This window comes from Triticum aestivum, chromosome 7D, assembly GCF_018294505.1.
Source record: "Triticum aestivum cultivar Chinese Spring chromosome 7D, IWGSC CS RefSeq v2.1, whole genome shotgun sequence".
NCBI lineage: Eukaryota > Viridiplantae > Streptophyta > Magnoliopsida > Poales > Poaceae > Triticum > Triticum aestivum.
Window position 1 is genome coordinate 462,278,098 of NC_057814.1, and position 14,321 is coordinate 462,292,418.

At 47.9% G+C, this 14,321-nt stretch overlaps 2 protein-coding genes and 1 long non-coding RNA gene across 4 annotated transcripts; 1 reads left to right on the forward strand and 2 right to left on the reverse strand.

Moving 5' to 3' along the window:
- Nucleotides 1-4,095: 4,095 nt before the first annotated feature.
- Nucleotides 4,096-12,814, reverse strand: LOC123165982 (uncharacterized). Of its 2 annotated transcripts, none has more exons than XM_044583745.1 (3): nt 12,505-12,814; nt 4,600-4,767; nt 4,096-4,473 (listed from the first exon to the last, which is right to left on the reverse strand). In XM_044583745.1, exons 1-3 carry the CDS (start codon nt 12,666-12,668, stop codon nt 4,275-4,277), a joined length of 531 nt encoding a protein of 176 aa, XP_044439680.1. In that variant the 5' UTR covers nt 12,669-12,814; the 3' UTR covers nt 4,096-4,274. The 2 variants fall into 2 exon arrangements, 1 of the variants encoding a protein (XP_044439680.1); XR_006483299.1 differs by having other exon boundaries at nt 4,235-4,473; nt 4,604-4,767; nt 12,505-12,800.
- On the reverse strand, nt 5,499-7,789 carry LOC123165983 (uncharacterized). Its single transcript, XR_006483300.1, has 2 exons — nt 7,548-7,789; nt 5,499-7,428 (listed from the first exon to the last, which is right to left on the reverse strand). It is a non-coding gene; the product is annotated as an uncharacterized lncRNA (long non-coding RNA).
- On the forward strand, nt 5,956-9,561 carry LOC123165981 (receptor kinase-like protein Xa21). The gene is made up of 2 exons (XM_044583744.1): nt 5,956-8,992; nt 9,152-9,561. The coding sequence occupies exons 1-2, from the start codon at nt 5,956-5,958 to the stop codon at nt 9,544-9,546; spliced, it is 3,432 nt and encodes a 1,143-aa protein (XP_044439679.1). The 3' UTR covers nt 9,547-9,561.
- Nucleotides 12,815-14,321: the final 1,507 nt, after the last annotated feature.

A 14,321-nucleotide genomic window follows, 5' to 3' on the forward strand; every position in this document is an offset into this window, starting at 1 on the left:
CACTTGGTCTGGCGTTACTTGCAGCAGGAGACATAAGTCTTGTGCCGTTGCACTGGACTTGAGTCACTTAATCTCGATGGTCAGGTACCTTCTTGCATTGGCAACCTCACTTTTCTCACAAGAATCCACATCCCCAACAATCAACTTACTGGTCAAATACCACCTGAACTTGGGCAACTAAACAGGCTGCGTTACCTTAACCTCAGCACACTGGCACGATCCCAAGCACTATGTCTTCATGCTTTCACCTTCAAATTATTGATCTTTGGAGCAACTTCCTTGATGTGGCGATTCCCTCAGGCCTGAGCCGATGTTCAATACAATTGGCTTTTCTATGAACTCAATGTGATCTTGGATTACTTAACCAAAAATGAACAGTCTTGGAGCTTTTGTCAATATATTTTCATAGCATTTTAAAGGGTCCACATGTTGGATTCTACGGTAGGGTGCGTCGACTGCAATTAAAATTTTCCTACCCGCAGAACATCCAGAAACATGCTAACAGAGATGGATCACAGATCGTTACTACTAGACTTGCAGTGTCGTGCAACGGCAGCGCGTCTCCGGGGTCGTCTCCTCCTCGTCGATCTCCCACGTAGCTGATCGGATCCCACGAACAGGTTCGCCAGAGCGGCGCAAGTGCACCGCCTTTAACGGTATCCGCGCATGCAGGAGGAATGTCGTGCGGTGGACTGCTAGGTCCGATCACACAACCGGCAGCGAGTGGAGGTGGCTATTAGCAACACATGCAAAACCTAGTGACGGCGCCAAAGCGATCAACTCAAGGAGTGTGCCGCACCTTCACTATATATAGGCATCTGTCATGGGCTCAACACTTGGGCCTCACACAGATCCTAAAGCCCAAATTATGTTCGACCTGGACCGAGTGTTTGACAAAAAGCTACCACAATTGGGTTCGCGTCCCACAGAACTACCACTTTCAAAAAAGTGACTGATAACTACCAAAAAATTAGAATCTCGTGACTAAAAACTACCACTTTCGGAAAATGGCCAGTTTAGAAGATTTAAACATGTTAATGACATGCGGGGCCCGTCTATCATGGCTGACGTGGCGGGAAAGTCAACACCATTTATTTTTTACCGTTAAATTGACCATTATGACAGGTGGGGACCACACGTCAGCATCACCTCCTTCCTCCTCCTCATCTCTCTCTCTCTCTCTCTCTTTGGAATTTTAGCGAACACCTCATGTGCACCTTTGCCGCGGTGGAAGATCTGCCGGACCTCCCTCTCTTCGCCGGCGAGCTCCTCAGCCCCGTCGCCCCTTGCCACCTCTCCTTTCCCTCCTTTTACCGTTAAATTGACCATTATGACAGGTGGGGACCACACGTCAGCATCACCTCCTTCTTCCTCCTCATCTCTCTCTCTCTTTGGAATTTTAGCGAACACCTCATGTGCACCTTTGCCGCGGTGGAAGATCTGCCGGACCTCCCTCTCTCCGTCGACGAGCTCCTCGGCCCCGTCGCCCCTTGCCACCTCTCCTTTCCCTTCCTCCCTGCCTTCGCTTCTCACGCGAGCGAGCTCCCCCTGCCATGGCGCCTCGGCCTCTGCTCCGTGCACCGCCTGCCATGGTCGGCCCCAAGCGCCTCCTCCCTGCCTCGCCTGCAGTCCTCCTGCATCTCCTCCGCAACCCCTGCCTCGCCACGTACTTATTGATACACATCATTGATAATGTCCAATGACTATCTTTATTCATAAACGCATAGGAAATATCATCATACATGATTGCCTTTAGGGCATACCTCCAACGCCGCATCCACATGTGCTTGCCATGCCAACACTGAACTTTCTTGAAATCTATTTTTGAGTAGGCATTAGTTCAGTGACATATATATTGTTATTAATTACCAAAACCACCCAGGGATTAGTTTCACTTTCAGTTGCACTGGCTCCCCACTAGTGGGGTTCCCGGGCACTTGGGCGGCGTCCTTCTAGGAGTGAAGGATGAGTCGTTCGAGGTAGGCTCCATGGAGCGCGGTGAATTCTTTGTGGGCATGGAGCTCCTCCAACATAAAAATAACTTCAAGTGGGAAGCTATTATTGTTTACGGATCTGCTGATCATAGTCGAGCAGGTGCCTTCCAATCGGAGCAAGCCGCAAAGGTGAAGCGGGCCATGCTTTCGGTAGTGGTAGGAGGGGTCTGCAATCTCCTTAAGGAGGCCTTAGATAAAAAAAACAACTTCGGGATCAATATCCCGCTTATGTCCTATTTCAACGACTGCATCGAGTCGATGGGCCTACAGGAATTGGATCAGATCGGGGCTAGATTCACCTGGACCAATAAGCAAGCCAACCCGGTTATGAACGTGTTGGACCGGGTTTTGGTATCCGCGGATTGGGAGTAGAAATTCCCTCTGGCTACGCTGTGGGCGGTGACAAGGGTAGGCTCGGACCATGTACTGCTCCTATTGGCCTTCGGTGATGACGTCCCTCGGCCCCTGCCCCGGTTCCACCTCGAGGTGTTCTGGCTGCGGCAGCCAGGTTTCGCCGACGCCGTCAAAATGTCCCGCATAGATCCATATTCGTGCTGGACACTTGGCACCACTGTTCCAAGCTGTCTAGGCGGTTCATGTGGGGATGGGGTGACAACCTAGGCCGAGACCTTATGAACCGCAAGGCGGTGCTGCTTACCACGATTCAGGCCATTGACGCTAGAGCAAACTCGGTAGAGCCGGACCCAGAAGAGTGGATGGAACGGTACACACTAGAAGACGATCTCATGTCGCTATTTCAAAACAAGGAAATCTATTGCCGACTTCGCGACCGCCTCAACTGGACCCTCCATGGTGACTCGAATACAACATATTTCTAGGCCATCGCCAACGACACCGCAGGCGCTCCCTGATCGGGATCCTTTGGGATGGTCTGAGAATGCTCCGGGATAAGGCCAAGATCCGTTCCCCATAGATGGATTCTACAGGAATCTGTTTAGCGCCCAGCCATGCCCGGGAATTAGTCTCTGAGATGATGTGTGGCCACTGGAGATGTGTGTCTCAGAGGAGGAGAACGCCAGGCCCCTGGAGCCGTTCTCTGAAGCCGAGGTGGAGGTGGCAATTAACTCCATGAAGCCTGACTCGGTGCCTGGTCCGGGCGGGCTTCCGGTTAGGTTCTTCGTAAAGTTTTGGAAAGTCATAAAAGGAGTGGTAATGGCTATTTTCTGGGACTTTTATAGGGGAGTGCTAGATATCTCCCGATTGACCTATGGGGTGGTCTCGTTGATCCCCAAGGTGGTGGGGGCAACGGACATCCGCCAATTCCGGCTTATCACAGTTATAACCGTGATCTTCCGCATCCTTGCCAAGGCATACGCCATTAAGGCGACCCTGATCGTGGCAAGGATTACCCACCCAAATCAGACGGCCTTCATCCCGGGCCGGCTGATCCATGATGGGGTGCTGGCCCTACACGAGATAGTTCATGAGATTAAGACTAGTTGCCAGAAGGCAGTTCTCTTCCAGATTTGATTTCCACAAAGCTTATGACACACTTAGTTGGGACTTCGGGATTCCCTCCAGCGAAAGGGGTTTGATGATCGTTGGATCACCAAGATCATGCAGTTAGTCACGAGTGGGCATACGGTCATAAACATCAATGGGGAGACAGGTGCCTTTTTTAAGCCCTCTAGAGGAGTGAGGCAGGGTGACCCAAGCTCCCCCTTCTTGTTTAACCTCACGGTCGATGGCCTGGCAGCTATTATGGATGCGGCTAAAAGGGAGGGTCATCTATGAGAGGTCGTGCCTAACTTGATTGCAGGAGGTGGCGTCACGCACTTGCAGTATGTGAACGACACCATCCTTATAGTGGAAGGAACTTCTATGGATATTATAAACCTGAAGTTTCTTCTTATGTGCTTCCAGGAGATGTCAGGTTTGACGATTAATTTCGCCAAAAGTGAGGTTATTGTGTTGGGCTACTCGGACCAGGACATTGGTCGAAGACGACAAGAGACAAGGGATTGATTGCGATGGTGGTGAGACAACAAGGTTAGATCAGAGACCGCGGCCAACAATTATGATGAGCGACATATAAGTTTGTTGTTTGTTGTTTCATGGCAAAGCACGGGCACCCAAGTAGTCATTGTAAATGTCTTATACTCCCTCCGTCTCATAATGTAAGACGTTTTTATAAGCTATGTTAGTCTGTAAAAAAAAGTCTTTGCAAAAACGTCTTACATTATGGGACGGAGTGGTAGTATTTGCAACGCAAGCTCATATCGATGAATTGTGTCTTATATTCAGCTATCCTTGTTTTCCTTAACATTCCGTAAGTAAGGAAAAGATTGTGACCTTCATATCTCTCTTATACCATACAGAAACAAAATCAACTATTGTAGAACGATACACAACATCCTGAGATGCCATCGGCGTGGGCATATGCTTCGGAGTGAGACCTGCTGCTATCCACAGCCTGGACACTCTGGAGGGGGCAGACCTGTGCAGCCGTTTGGGTTCTCTGCGACGACATTCAAAGTAGTACTACATATCAGACCATCTGAAAAGAGAGTATCGTATACTACGACGTATTCTCAACACGACACACGCGTGGGAAGTTAAAAGAAAAAACGAATGCAGGGCATACTTACGACTACCGCAGCCCCCTCCTATACGGCCATGCACACCGACGATTAGCAGCAGCAGCGCGAGGAGGGCGAGAAGCCGAGCAAGCAGCAGGCGGCGACAGCCGGGTTGCATCTTCCCGGATTGACGACGCGCTCCGTGAGTTGCCATGCCGCAATGCTTAAGGCACCTATATATAGAGCTCCAAAATATATTATGCCTTACTTTCTTGGGAGAGGAAGATCATAATGAGCTCTGCTGACTGGGGCGGCCAGAAGATAAGGAAGAATTAAAATCTTCGTTGACTGTAACCTGTGGATCATGAGAGTGACTTAGGGTGCAGCCACCCCGGACTTCGTCGCGTTCTTCTCGCATATGGCGCGGAAAAGTCTGCATGGATCTTCGCTAAGTTAAGGGCCCAAGATCTTGCTTCTGTCGACTGCTGTCCAGTCCACATCATTCGTCACAAATGTCTCTTTCGCTCTTGTCATCTACTATTCGTTCCAAGTCTCAGAAGCATGCCAGTTGACATGCTGACATAGTCGTGGAAGTGGTTTCCATGTCCTGGATGTACAATTTGGTTCGATAGTTGAACAAATTGGCGCCTTAGGGCATCTCCAACGCCGACCCTCAAACCTTCCGCATCAGTCAGGACACCACACCCACCTAACCCAATGGCTGGTCGTTCTGTGCACAGTTTAGCTCCGAAACACCAATGTGATGTTCTACTCCTATTGTAGCATGAGGAAGAGAGCTCCGAAACACCAATGTGATGTTCTACTCCTATTGTAGCATGAGGAAGAGAGAGCAACAACGCGCGTGCTCACCGAGTTTGAACTAGTAGTATGCAGCTTGTTGGAAGATTATTTTTAAGCGAGTTTGGACTCCTATAGTAGCATTTAGGGAGTTTAAGCGACTGTGTTGAAATGGTCTTATTTGGATTCCTTAATTCATGCATCATGTAGTTTGGACTCCAACTTCCAACCCCCACCAGCAAGTGGTGCCTTTGTATACGTCTTTACACAGTACAGTAGAATATAAATATGAAAAATTGTCCATTTGACCATCATGTAATTTGACTATCTCAAAGTTGAATTGGAAGAATAACTTAAACTAGTGTTTGATTGGCTGAAGGCCTGGTTGATTATTCAACACAAGGCCGCCTTTATTAGGTGCTGCAGCTCTACAGAATGATTCTCAGACCGACTCGCAAGCCCTTCAGTGCCTTAAACTCCATCCCGGGGTGTCGCGAGAGGACGGCCACCGCGCATTGCAGCTCCCAAGTGAGTTCTCCATTGCCTTCTTGTTCCACGAGCTTGACCAGTCGTCAGTCCGTTCATCGACTAAACTGTCGAAGCGTGTGTGTGATAGAAATTACATGTCTCCTCAGGCTCTGGGCACTCTCAGTTCCTCACTTCCCCTGGTCCTTGTCCTCTGCTCCCTTGTTTATGCATCTTCATTAGATTCTATAGCACCCCAAAATGATTCTAACACCGACCTCCATGCTCTCTGCTGCCTTAAACTCCATCTCACGACCTCTGCTGGACTCCTGGTCTCATGGAAAAATGACTCGCTGCAGTTCTGCAGTTGGTCCGGTGTTACTTGCAGCAAGAGACATGCATCTCGTGTCATTGCACTGGACCTCGAGTCACTTGACCTCGATGGACAGATACCACCATGTATCGGCAATCTCACTTTCCTCACAAAAATCCACATCCCCAACAATCAACTTACTGGCCAAATACCACCTGAACTTGGGCAACTAAATAGGCTGCGGTACCTTAACCTCAGCACAAACAATCTTACTGGCAGGATCCCAAGCACTCTGTCTTCATGCGTTCACCTTCAAACTATTGATCTTGGAAGCAACTCCCTTGATGGTGTGATCCCCCCAAGCCTAAGCCAATGCTCAGATATGCAGCAGCTCAGTTTGGGTCACAACAAGCTCAGTGGAGGTATCCCAGAAGGGTTGGGGATGCTCCGAAACCTTGCAGTTTTACGTCTTGCTACAAATAGTCTGACGGGCAGCATTCCACGTTCACTTGGAAGCAGCTCTTCTCTTCACTCTGTTGTTCTCACGAACAATAGCCTCACAGGACCTATCCCGCCTCTCCTAGCTAATAGTTCCTCACTTCAACTTTTGGCCTTATCAAACAATCACCTGAGTGGAGAGATTCCTCCTGCACTGTTTAACAGTACATCACTCCAAAAGTTATTACTGGGAACAAACAGCTTTGCTGGGTCCATACCAGCCTTGTTGAACATTGACTCACCCTTGCAGTATCTTATCTTGCAATCAAATAATCTTTCTGGCACCATACCTTCCTTTATAGGGAACTTTTCCTCCCTTCGCTGGCTCTTGCTTGGAGATAATAATTTCCAAGGTAACATCCCCATGAGTATAGATGAAATTCGAAACCTGGAAATACTAGACATCACTTATAACTTTTTGACAGGGAGTGTCCCAGCCTCTCTTTACAACATGTCAGCACTCACATACCTTGGCATGGCTACAAACAATCTTGTAGGGGAGCTTCCACACAACATCGGATACACCCTTCCAAGCATCCAAACTTTGATTATGCAAGGAAACCAGTTCCAAGGCCAAATCCCCACTTCACTAGCAAACACAACCAATCTCCAGGTGATCAACCTCCGGAACAATGCATTCCATGGCATTGTTCCATCTTTTGGGATTTTACCCAGCCTAGTCGATCTGAATCTAGGCAAGAATCAACTTGAAGCAGGAGACTGGTCTTTCCTATCCTCGTTGACAAATTGCACACAACTGGTGAACTTACGCTTGGATGCAAACATCCTTCAAGGAGTCTTGCCGAGTGTCGTTGCAGGCCTTTCAAAGAGCATAGAGGTACTGTTACTAAGATCAAATAAAATTTCTGGCACCATACCACATGAGATAGAGCACCTCACAGGCCTCAAGCTTCTTTACATGGAACGGAATTTGCTTACCGGGAATCTTCCTGAGTCAATTGGAAATCTTCCCAACTTGTTTGTCTTAAGCTTGTCCCAGAACAAATTTTCTGGACAGATCCCACTTTCAGTTGGTAATTTGAGTCAATTGAGTGAGCTTTACTTACAAGAAAACAGTTTGAGTGGCCCAATCCCAGAAGCTTTAGGAGACTGCAAAAAACTGCACATATTGAACCTCTCTTGTAACAGCTTCAACGGAAGCATACCAAAGGAGCTCTTTACTCTTTCCGACCTTTCTGAAGGTTTGGACTTGTCTCACAACCAACTCTCTGGAGAAATACCAATGGAGATTGGCGAGTTGATCAATCTCGGTCCACTGAATATCTCCTATAACCAACTGTCTGGTCAGATACCATCTACTCTAGGTCAGTGCGTCCAATTGGAGTCGCTCCACATGGAGGGCAACCGTCTTCATGGAAGAATCCCTCAATCTTTTGTGAATTTGAGAGGCATCACTGTGATGGACCTATCTCAGAACAACTTAACAGGTGAAATCCCTGAATTCTTGAAGCTCTTCAAGTCTATGAAGCTTCTCAATTTGTCCTTCAACAACCTCGAAGGATCAGTACCTGCAGATGGAATATTTCAGAATGGAAGCAATGTGTTCATTCAAGGAAACAAGAAGCTATGTGCGAGCACCCCATTGCTACAGTTGCCACTTTGCAATGCAGAAACATCCAAACAAAGGCACACCTCCAACATCTTAAAGATAGTAGGATTTACTGCTCTTTTTTTGGTCCTGGTATCATGCTTCGGAGTAATTATTTGGAAAAAGAGAAAGAAAGTCACACAAGCAGCTCATCCATCCTTTGAAGAGTTACAGAAGTTTACATATGCTGATTTATTGAAAGCAACAAATGGTTTCTCTTTAGACAACTTGGTTGGTTCAGGAAAATATGGGTCCGTGTACAAAGGTAGAATTGAGTCCGAAGTACATGAAGTTGCTATCAAAGTTTTCAAACTTGATCAACTTGGAGCAACAAAGAGCTTCCTCGATGAGTGTGAGGCCCTGAGAAACACTCGTCATCGTAATCTTGTACGGGTGATCACTGTATGCTCAACAAGTGATCCAACAGGAAATGAGTTCAAAGCTCTTGTTCTTGAATATAAGGTAAATGGGGACCTCGAAAGTTGGCTCTATCCAACATTCCACGAGCATCACCTGAGAAGGCCATTGAGTTTATATTCAAGAATAGCAATAGCAGTGGACATAGCGGCTGCTTTGGATTACCTTCATAACAACTGCATGCCTCCTATGGTCCATTGTGATCTGAAGCCCAGCAATGTCCTCCTAAATGATGTCATGGGCGCATGTGTTGGTGACTTCGGATTGGCTAAGTTCCTACGCAATTATTCTTATTCGAGCATTGGTGGTTCTACAAGCTTAGTGGGACCAAGAGGATCAGTTGGATACATTGCACCAGGTAACAATTTCTCAACTGAGCATGGTACATTTTTCGAGAATAACTTGTAGGCTCTTCTGGATATGAAAATTTTACTTTCTTTTCCACAGAAAACCTTTGATTCATGTGGTCAAATTATGTTGTATTAATTAACGGTTTCAATAACTACACATGTTGCAGAATATGGCTTTGGGAGCAAAATCTCCACTGAGGGTGATGTCTACAGTTTTGGAGTCATCATCTTAGAAATGCTCACAGGGAAGCGTCCAACTGATGAGATGTTTAAAGATGGTCTGAGCCTTTACAAATTTATCGAAAAATCATTTCCAGAAAAGATTGGCGAGATTCTAGATCCTAGAATTGCTCCGTATTATGGGGAGCAAGATGAAGAAGCAGGAGGTACTTTAGACCAAGAAAATCATCATCAAATGGCTGGAATAATGAGCTGCATCATCGAGCTCGTTAAGATTGGCCTCATGTGCGCCGCAGAGATACCTAAAGATCGTCCCGCAATGCAGGACGTTTACATTGAGGTCACCGTAATCAAAGAAGCATTTTCAGCACTGCAGGGCTGAGCAGAAGTAGAACTGTTTCATTGCTCACACGTTGCTGGTTCATGACGGCTGACGTCTAGTTTTCTCTACATAAGGAAAAAAAAATCTTGGTTGCAGCCGTGTTATGTTGTGAACTGCCTTCCATTCTACTGGTAAATCTATGTTTGTGGTGTATGTTGTTAGGAAAGCAACTTATCTTTATTGAAGGCCCAAGGGGCATATATATATTACACATGACTTGAGGTGTAAGGAAACTAAACATAGACTAATAAGGACTCCTAGACCAATACTAATACTCCTTAACACCCCCCCTTAAATGCAAAGCGTATGCAATAACATTGCATTTGAAGAAGTGTAATACTAAAAAAAATGATAATTCAAATCCGTGTCTTGAGAGTGTCGTCGTAGCATGAAGAGTCTTTAAACCTGTCGAGTCGCCAAAGGGGATAACGAAGAGATGGCACATCAGAGAAAGACACCGCATCGATAGAAGATACAATAGAAGTATCAAGAGAAGATGGGTTGTCGAAAGAAGATGGCACATCAAAAGAATGAAGCATTGCTTAAAGAATCATGGCCCATGAAAACCGACAGCGAAAGAAGCTCGGCGGCAAGAGAATGGGCTTAGATCAACAATGCAAAGAGAGGCCACATAAATTCTATACAGAGGACAATGACCAGAAAAAGGCTGACGGACATAGGTATGGTGGACTCACATGACATGAGAAAACACAAAATATCAACGGATTTGGTGGACTCAGCGGAAATTATAGAAAACTAGGAAGCTAACAAAACACATGAACTAGATACGATGGTAGCGAAAGAAAAAATCATGGTGCCGAGGGCCAAGACCAAGCAGAGCTCCCGTGTTGTGCTCCCGACTGTGGAGAGGGCCAAGCAGAGCTCCCGTGGTGTGCTCCTGACTGTGAAGAGGGTGGTCTCTCTGAGCTAGAAGAGTCAATAACAAGACCGGCAGAACCTGGTGAAGAAGAACCTGAAGCTGCAAGTAGACGCTTAAGTCGCACAATATCCTGCTCAGTCAGGGACACTGCTCAAGGGGTCGGAATAGAAGCACAAGTCTCCGAAGAAGATATGCGCCCCTGGCGCATGTGCCGCTTCTTTAGAAAGCATTCAGACTCAGGACATCCTTGTTGCAGTAGCCGCAGTGAGAACGAGAGCGGCCCTCACCACTAGGAGAAGTGGGCAGGAGTGGCAGAGCACCGGAGCGTGAAAGAGGCGGTGTAGTAGAAGCTCGAGCAGCAAGCACAGAGGGAACCTCAAGTAAACCAGCACCACGTAGGCGAGTCTCTTCAGCCCGAATCTCAGAAAGTGCCTCCATAAGAGTAATACGGCCGCGGGCAAACAACTGAGCGCGCCGTGGCTCAAATTCTGGACGAAGTCGAGACAAGAACTCATAGACGCGATGAAACTCCAAGTCGGACCGCACAGCTTGTCAATACTGACAAGTACGACAACCAGCAGTCCGAAGGGAGTCAAGCTAGCGCCAAATGACAGAACTCTGTGCGTAGAAATCATCAACAGTGGAGTCACCCTGCTGAAGAGCATGCTCCTGGCGAACCACATATAGATACAAGGCATCACCGGATGGTTGATAGCGCTGGCAAAAAATGTCCACATTGCAAAGGCGGTAGCGAGGCCCATAAAGTCAGAGACAAAATGAGGCAAAACACTGGAAGTGAGAACAGCTGCGGCGCGAGCATCATCATCAGACCACTGAGTGTAAGCAGAGAGAGCATCACGGTAAAAGTGAAGAGACTCCTCATAGGTCAAAACCTGTTGCTCATAAGCACGAGTTGCAGACTCGTCAGCAAGCTTAGCTGCATCCTTAGCAGGTTGAGCAGCATCCACAGCAAGAGGCGTTGGCGTCGGTGGAGTAGGAACCATAGGAGGAACCCGACGTGACGGACAGGAGACCTCGCCAGATAAAACACCCCAGAGACGAATGCCACGCATATGAATGCGAAAGAAGGCAATGAACTCGGTGTAGTTAGTTCCATCAAAAATCAACGGGCAGCAAGGGATGACGACATACCCCGACGACGAAGACATACTATCTTCTATTTTTACAGCTAACCCAGATCAACCACGTAGGAAACAGGCAGCGGAGCGGATCAGACCAGGAGAGCAGCACCACGTAGCAGGTAACAGCACCACGTAGCAGCAGGTAGTAGTGGACAGCAGAGAGCACCACGTAGCAGCTAGCAACACAACGTAGCAGCAGCTAGGGAACACCAGCAGGTAGCAGCCAGCAGCAGCGGTCCTTGGTGACAGCAGATTGAGGGGAGCAGCGGCGGGAGTCCTCGCGGGCATGGGCGGACACAGGCGGAGGTTGTTGGATGGAGGCAGGTTGATCTGGAGTCCCGGCCTGATATGGATCGAGGGACTTGCGGCAGCCGTCACGGGCGGCGGACACGGAATCAGCACGCGAACATGCGGCAGAGATAAGCAGCGACAATCAGGCGATAGAAGAAGCAGCGACCGCGCGAGATTGGATCGGGAAGCACGAGTTGCGCGTGTTAAAGAAAATAACCTAGGCTCTAATACCATGTTAGAAAAGAGACTTATCTTTATTGAAGACCCAAGAGGCATATATATATTACACATGACTTGAGGTGTAAGGAAACTAAACATAGACTAATAAGGACTCTAGACCAATATTAATACTCCTTAACATATGTATACAGTATACTGTGGTTCAACCTATAGTAAATGAAGTTCATGAAAGGAACTTTTGTTTTGTCTTCTAATTTCCATCCCTACACGGCTACACCTAATTAAAAATGTAGAGCAATAGTCCTATTCTACAAGTACTTTAAGCCCGACTATATGAAGTAATCTACACCCTGGAGATGTTAAACTTGCATAGTGGTATATCAAACCGAATTGTTAGACCTAAAAGTTGGAATGCGTGTGCATCGGTATCGCATCGTTCCTTACACAAATCAAAGAACAGCTTACCTCGGCCAAGGAGGGGCGGGGGATGCGGTGGAAGGATTCCGACTGCCACCGAGTGCCTCGGCGCGGCGGACGGACGCGCGCGTGGCCCTTGCCCCGTCTCGTTGGTGGCAGGTGGGGGGCGCCGGCGGGGGTTTGGTGGTTCTCCTACGACGAGCGAAATCCATGTTGTCCGGCGGCGGTGCGGAGGTTGGGGGCCCCTTTTTTTTTTCAGAAACGGTGGGGGGCTCTCGGATGCCGGGGCGGCGGCGGAGGCCGCGTGGTTGGCTCTGCAGCAGATCTGGCAATCCGGACCGAAAACCTGGGCCAGCCCCGTAGCATGCGTGCCCAGTACATAACGGGCCTGCCTGGCATGGGACTAAAACGGGTCGTGCCTGGCCCGTCGCACGCCGTGCGATGTGCTTGTCAGCACCAGCAACTAGTTAACGAGCTCATCCTATGGGATATGCAAAAATTCATGTGGACGCAGGAGTCAGGTTCGAGCGGGGAAGCTCTGCTGCTGCTATCTGTAGGGATGACCAAGGATTCTATCTTGGAAGCTCTGCACTCGTCACTTATGGTATATGCGATCCTACTGTGTTGGAGGCCTTAGCCTTGGCGGAGGACCTCAACCTGCAACAGTTCATCATTGCCTCAGACTGCAAACAAGTTGTCTCAGACATTCAAAAGGGGACCAGAGGCCGATATGGTACTATCATCAGCGAAATAAAACTCAGTGCTACTACGTTTAATTGCAATTTTGTTTGGGAGGGTCGTGCCGTAAACTATGAGGCACATAGATTAGCTAAATTTGCTCTTTCGCAGGGTCCGGGACACCATATGTGGCTTGAAAACCCTCATGACCCTTCATGTATCCCACTTCATGTGGATTATGGTGATGAATAAACTGTTTTTCACCCCTCAAAAAAAAAAGTTAACGAGCGCATCTTCGGGAGCATCGCAATGATCAGCATCACCTGGCGCGCTCTCAGCCATTCGCCACGTGTCGCGCTCTGGACGCTTTCTTCGGATTTTATTTTTTTTATTTTTTTCCGCACGCGTTTTCGGCTTTTTAAACGGTTTTTTTTTTCGATGTTTTGATTTTCCCCGGTCTTTCTTAGCTTTTCGACTAAAAAAAATTTCAAAAAAAAAAACTTTTTGCGCGAAAAAAACGCGTTTATTTTTTTTTCTTTCACGAAAGTCACGGTTTTTCTTCCGCGAGAGGCACGGTTGTGCTTTAGCGAGAGTCACGGTCGTGCCTTTCGGAAACGGAAAGAAAACAAGTTTTCTGTTTTTTTCCTTTCGCGAGAGTCGCGGTTTTGCTTCCGCGAGAGGCACGGTTGTGCTTTCGCGAGAGTCACGGTTTTGCTTCCGGGAGAGGCACGGTTTTGCTTCCGCGAGAGGCACAGTTATGCTTTCGCGAGAGTCACGGACGTGCCTCTCGGAAAGGAAAAAACAAAACACGTTTTCTGTTTTTTTTCTTTCGTGAGAGTCACGGTTTTGCTTCTGCGGGAGGCACGGTTGTGCTTTCGCGAGAGTCACGGCCGTCCCTCTCGGAAACCCAAAAAAATACGCGTTTTCTGTTTTTTTCTTTCGCGAGAGTCATGGTTTTGCTTTCGCGAGAGGCATGGTTGTGCTTTCGCGAGAGTCACGGCTGTGCCTCCCGAAAACAAAAAAAACACGTTTTCTGTTTTTTTTTCCTTTCACGAGAGCCACGGTTTTGCTTCCACGAGAGGCACGGTTGTGATTTCGTGAGAGGCACTGGTGTGCCTCTTTCGGAAAGGGAAAAAACCGTGCTCCCGGTTGGTTTTTTCGCCCAGTTTTTTTCGTCTGGTTTATTC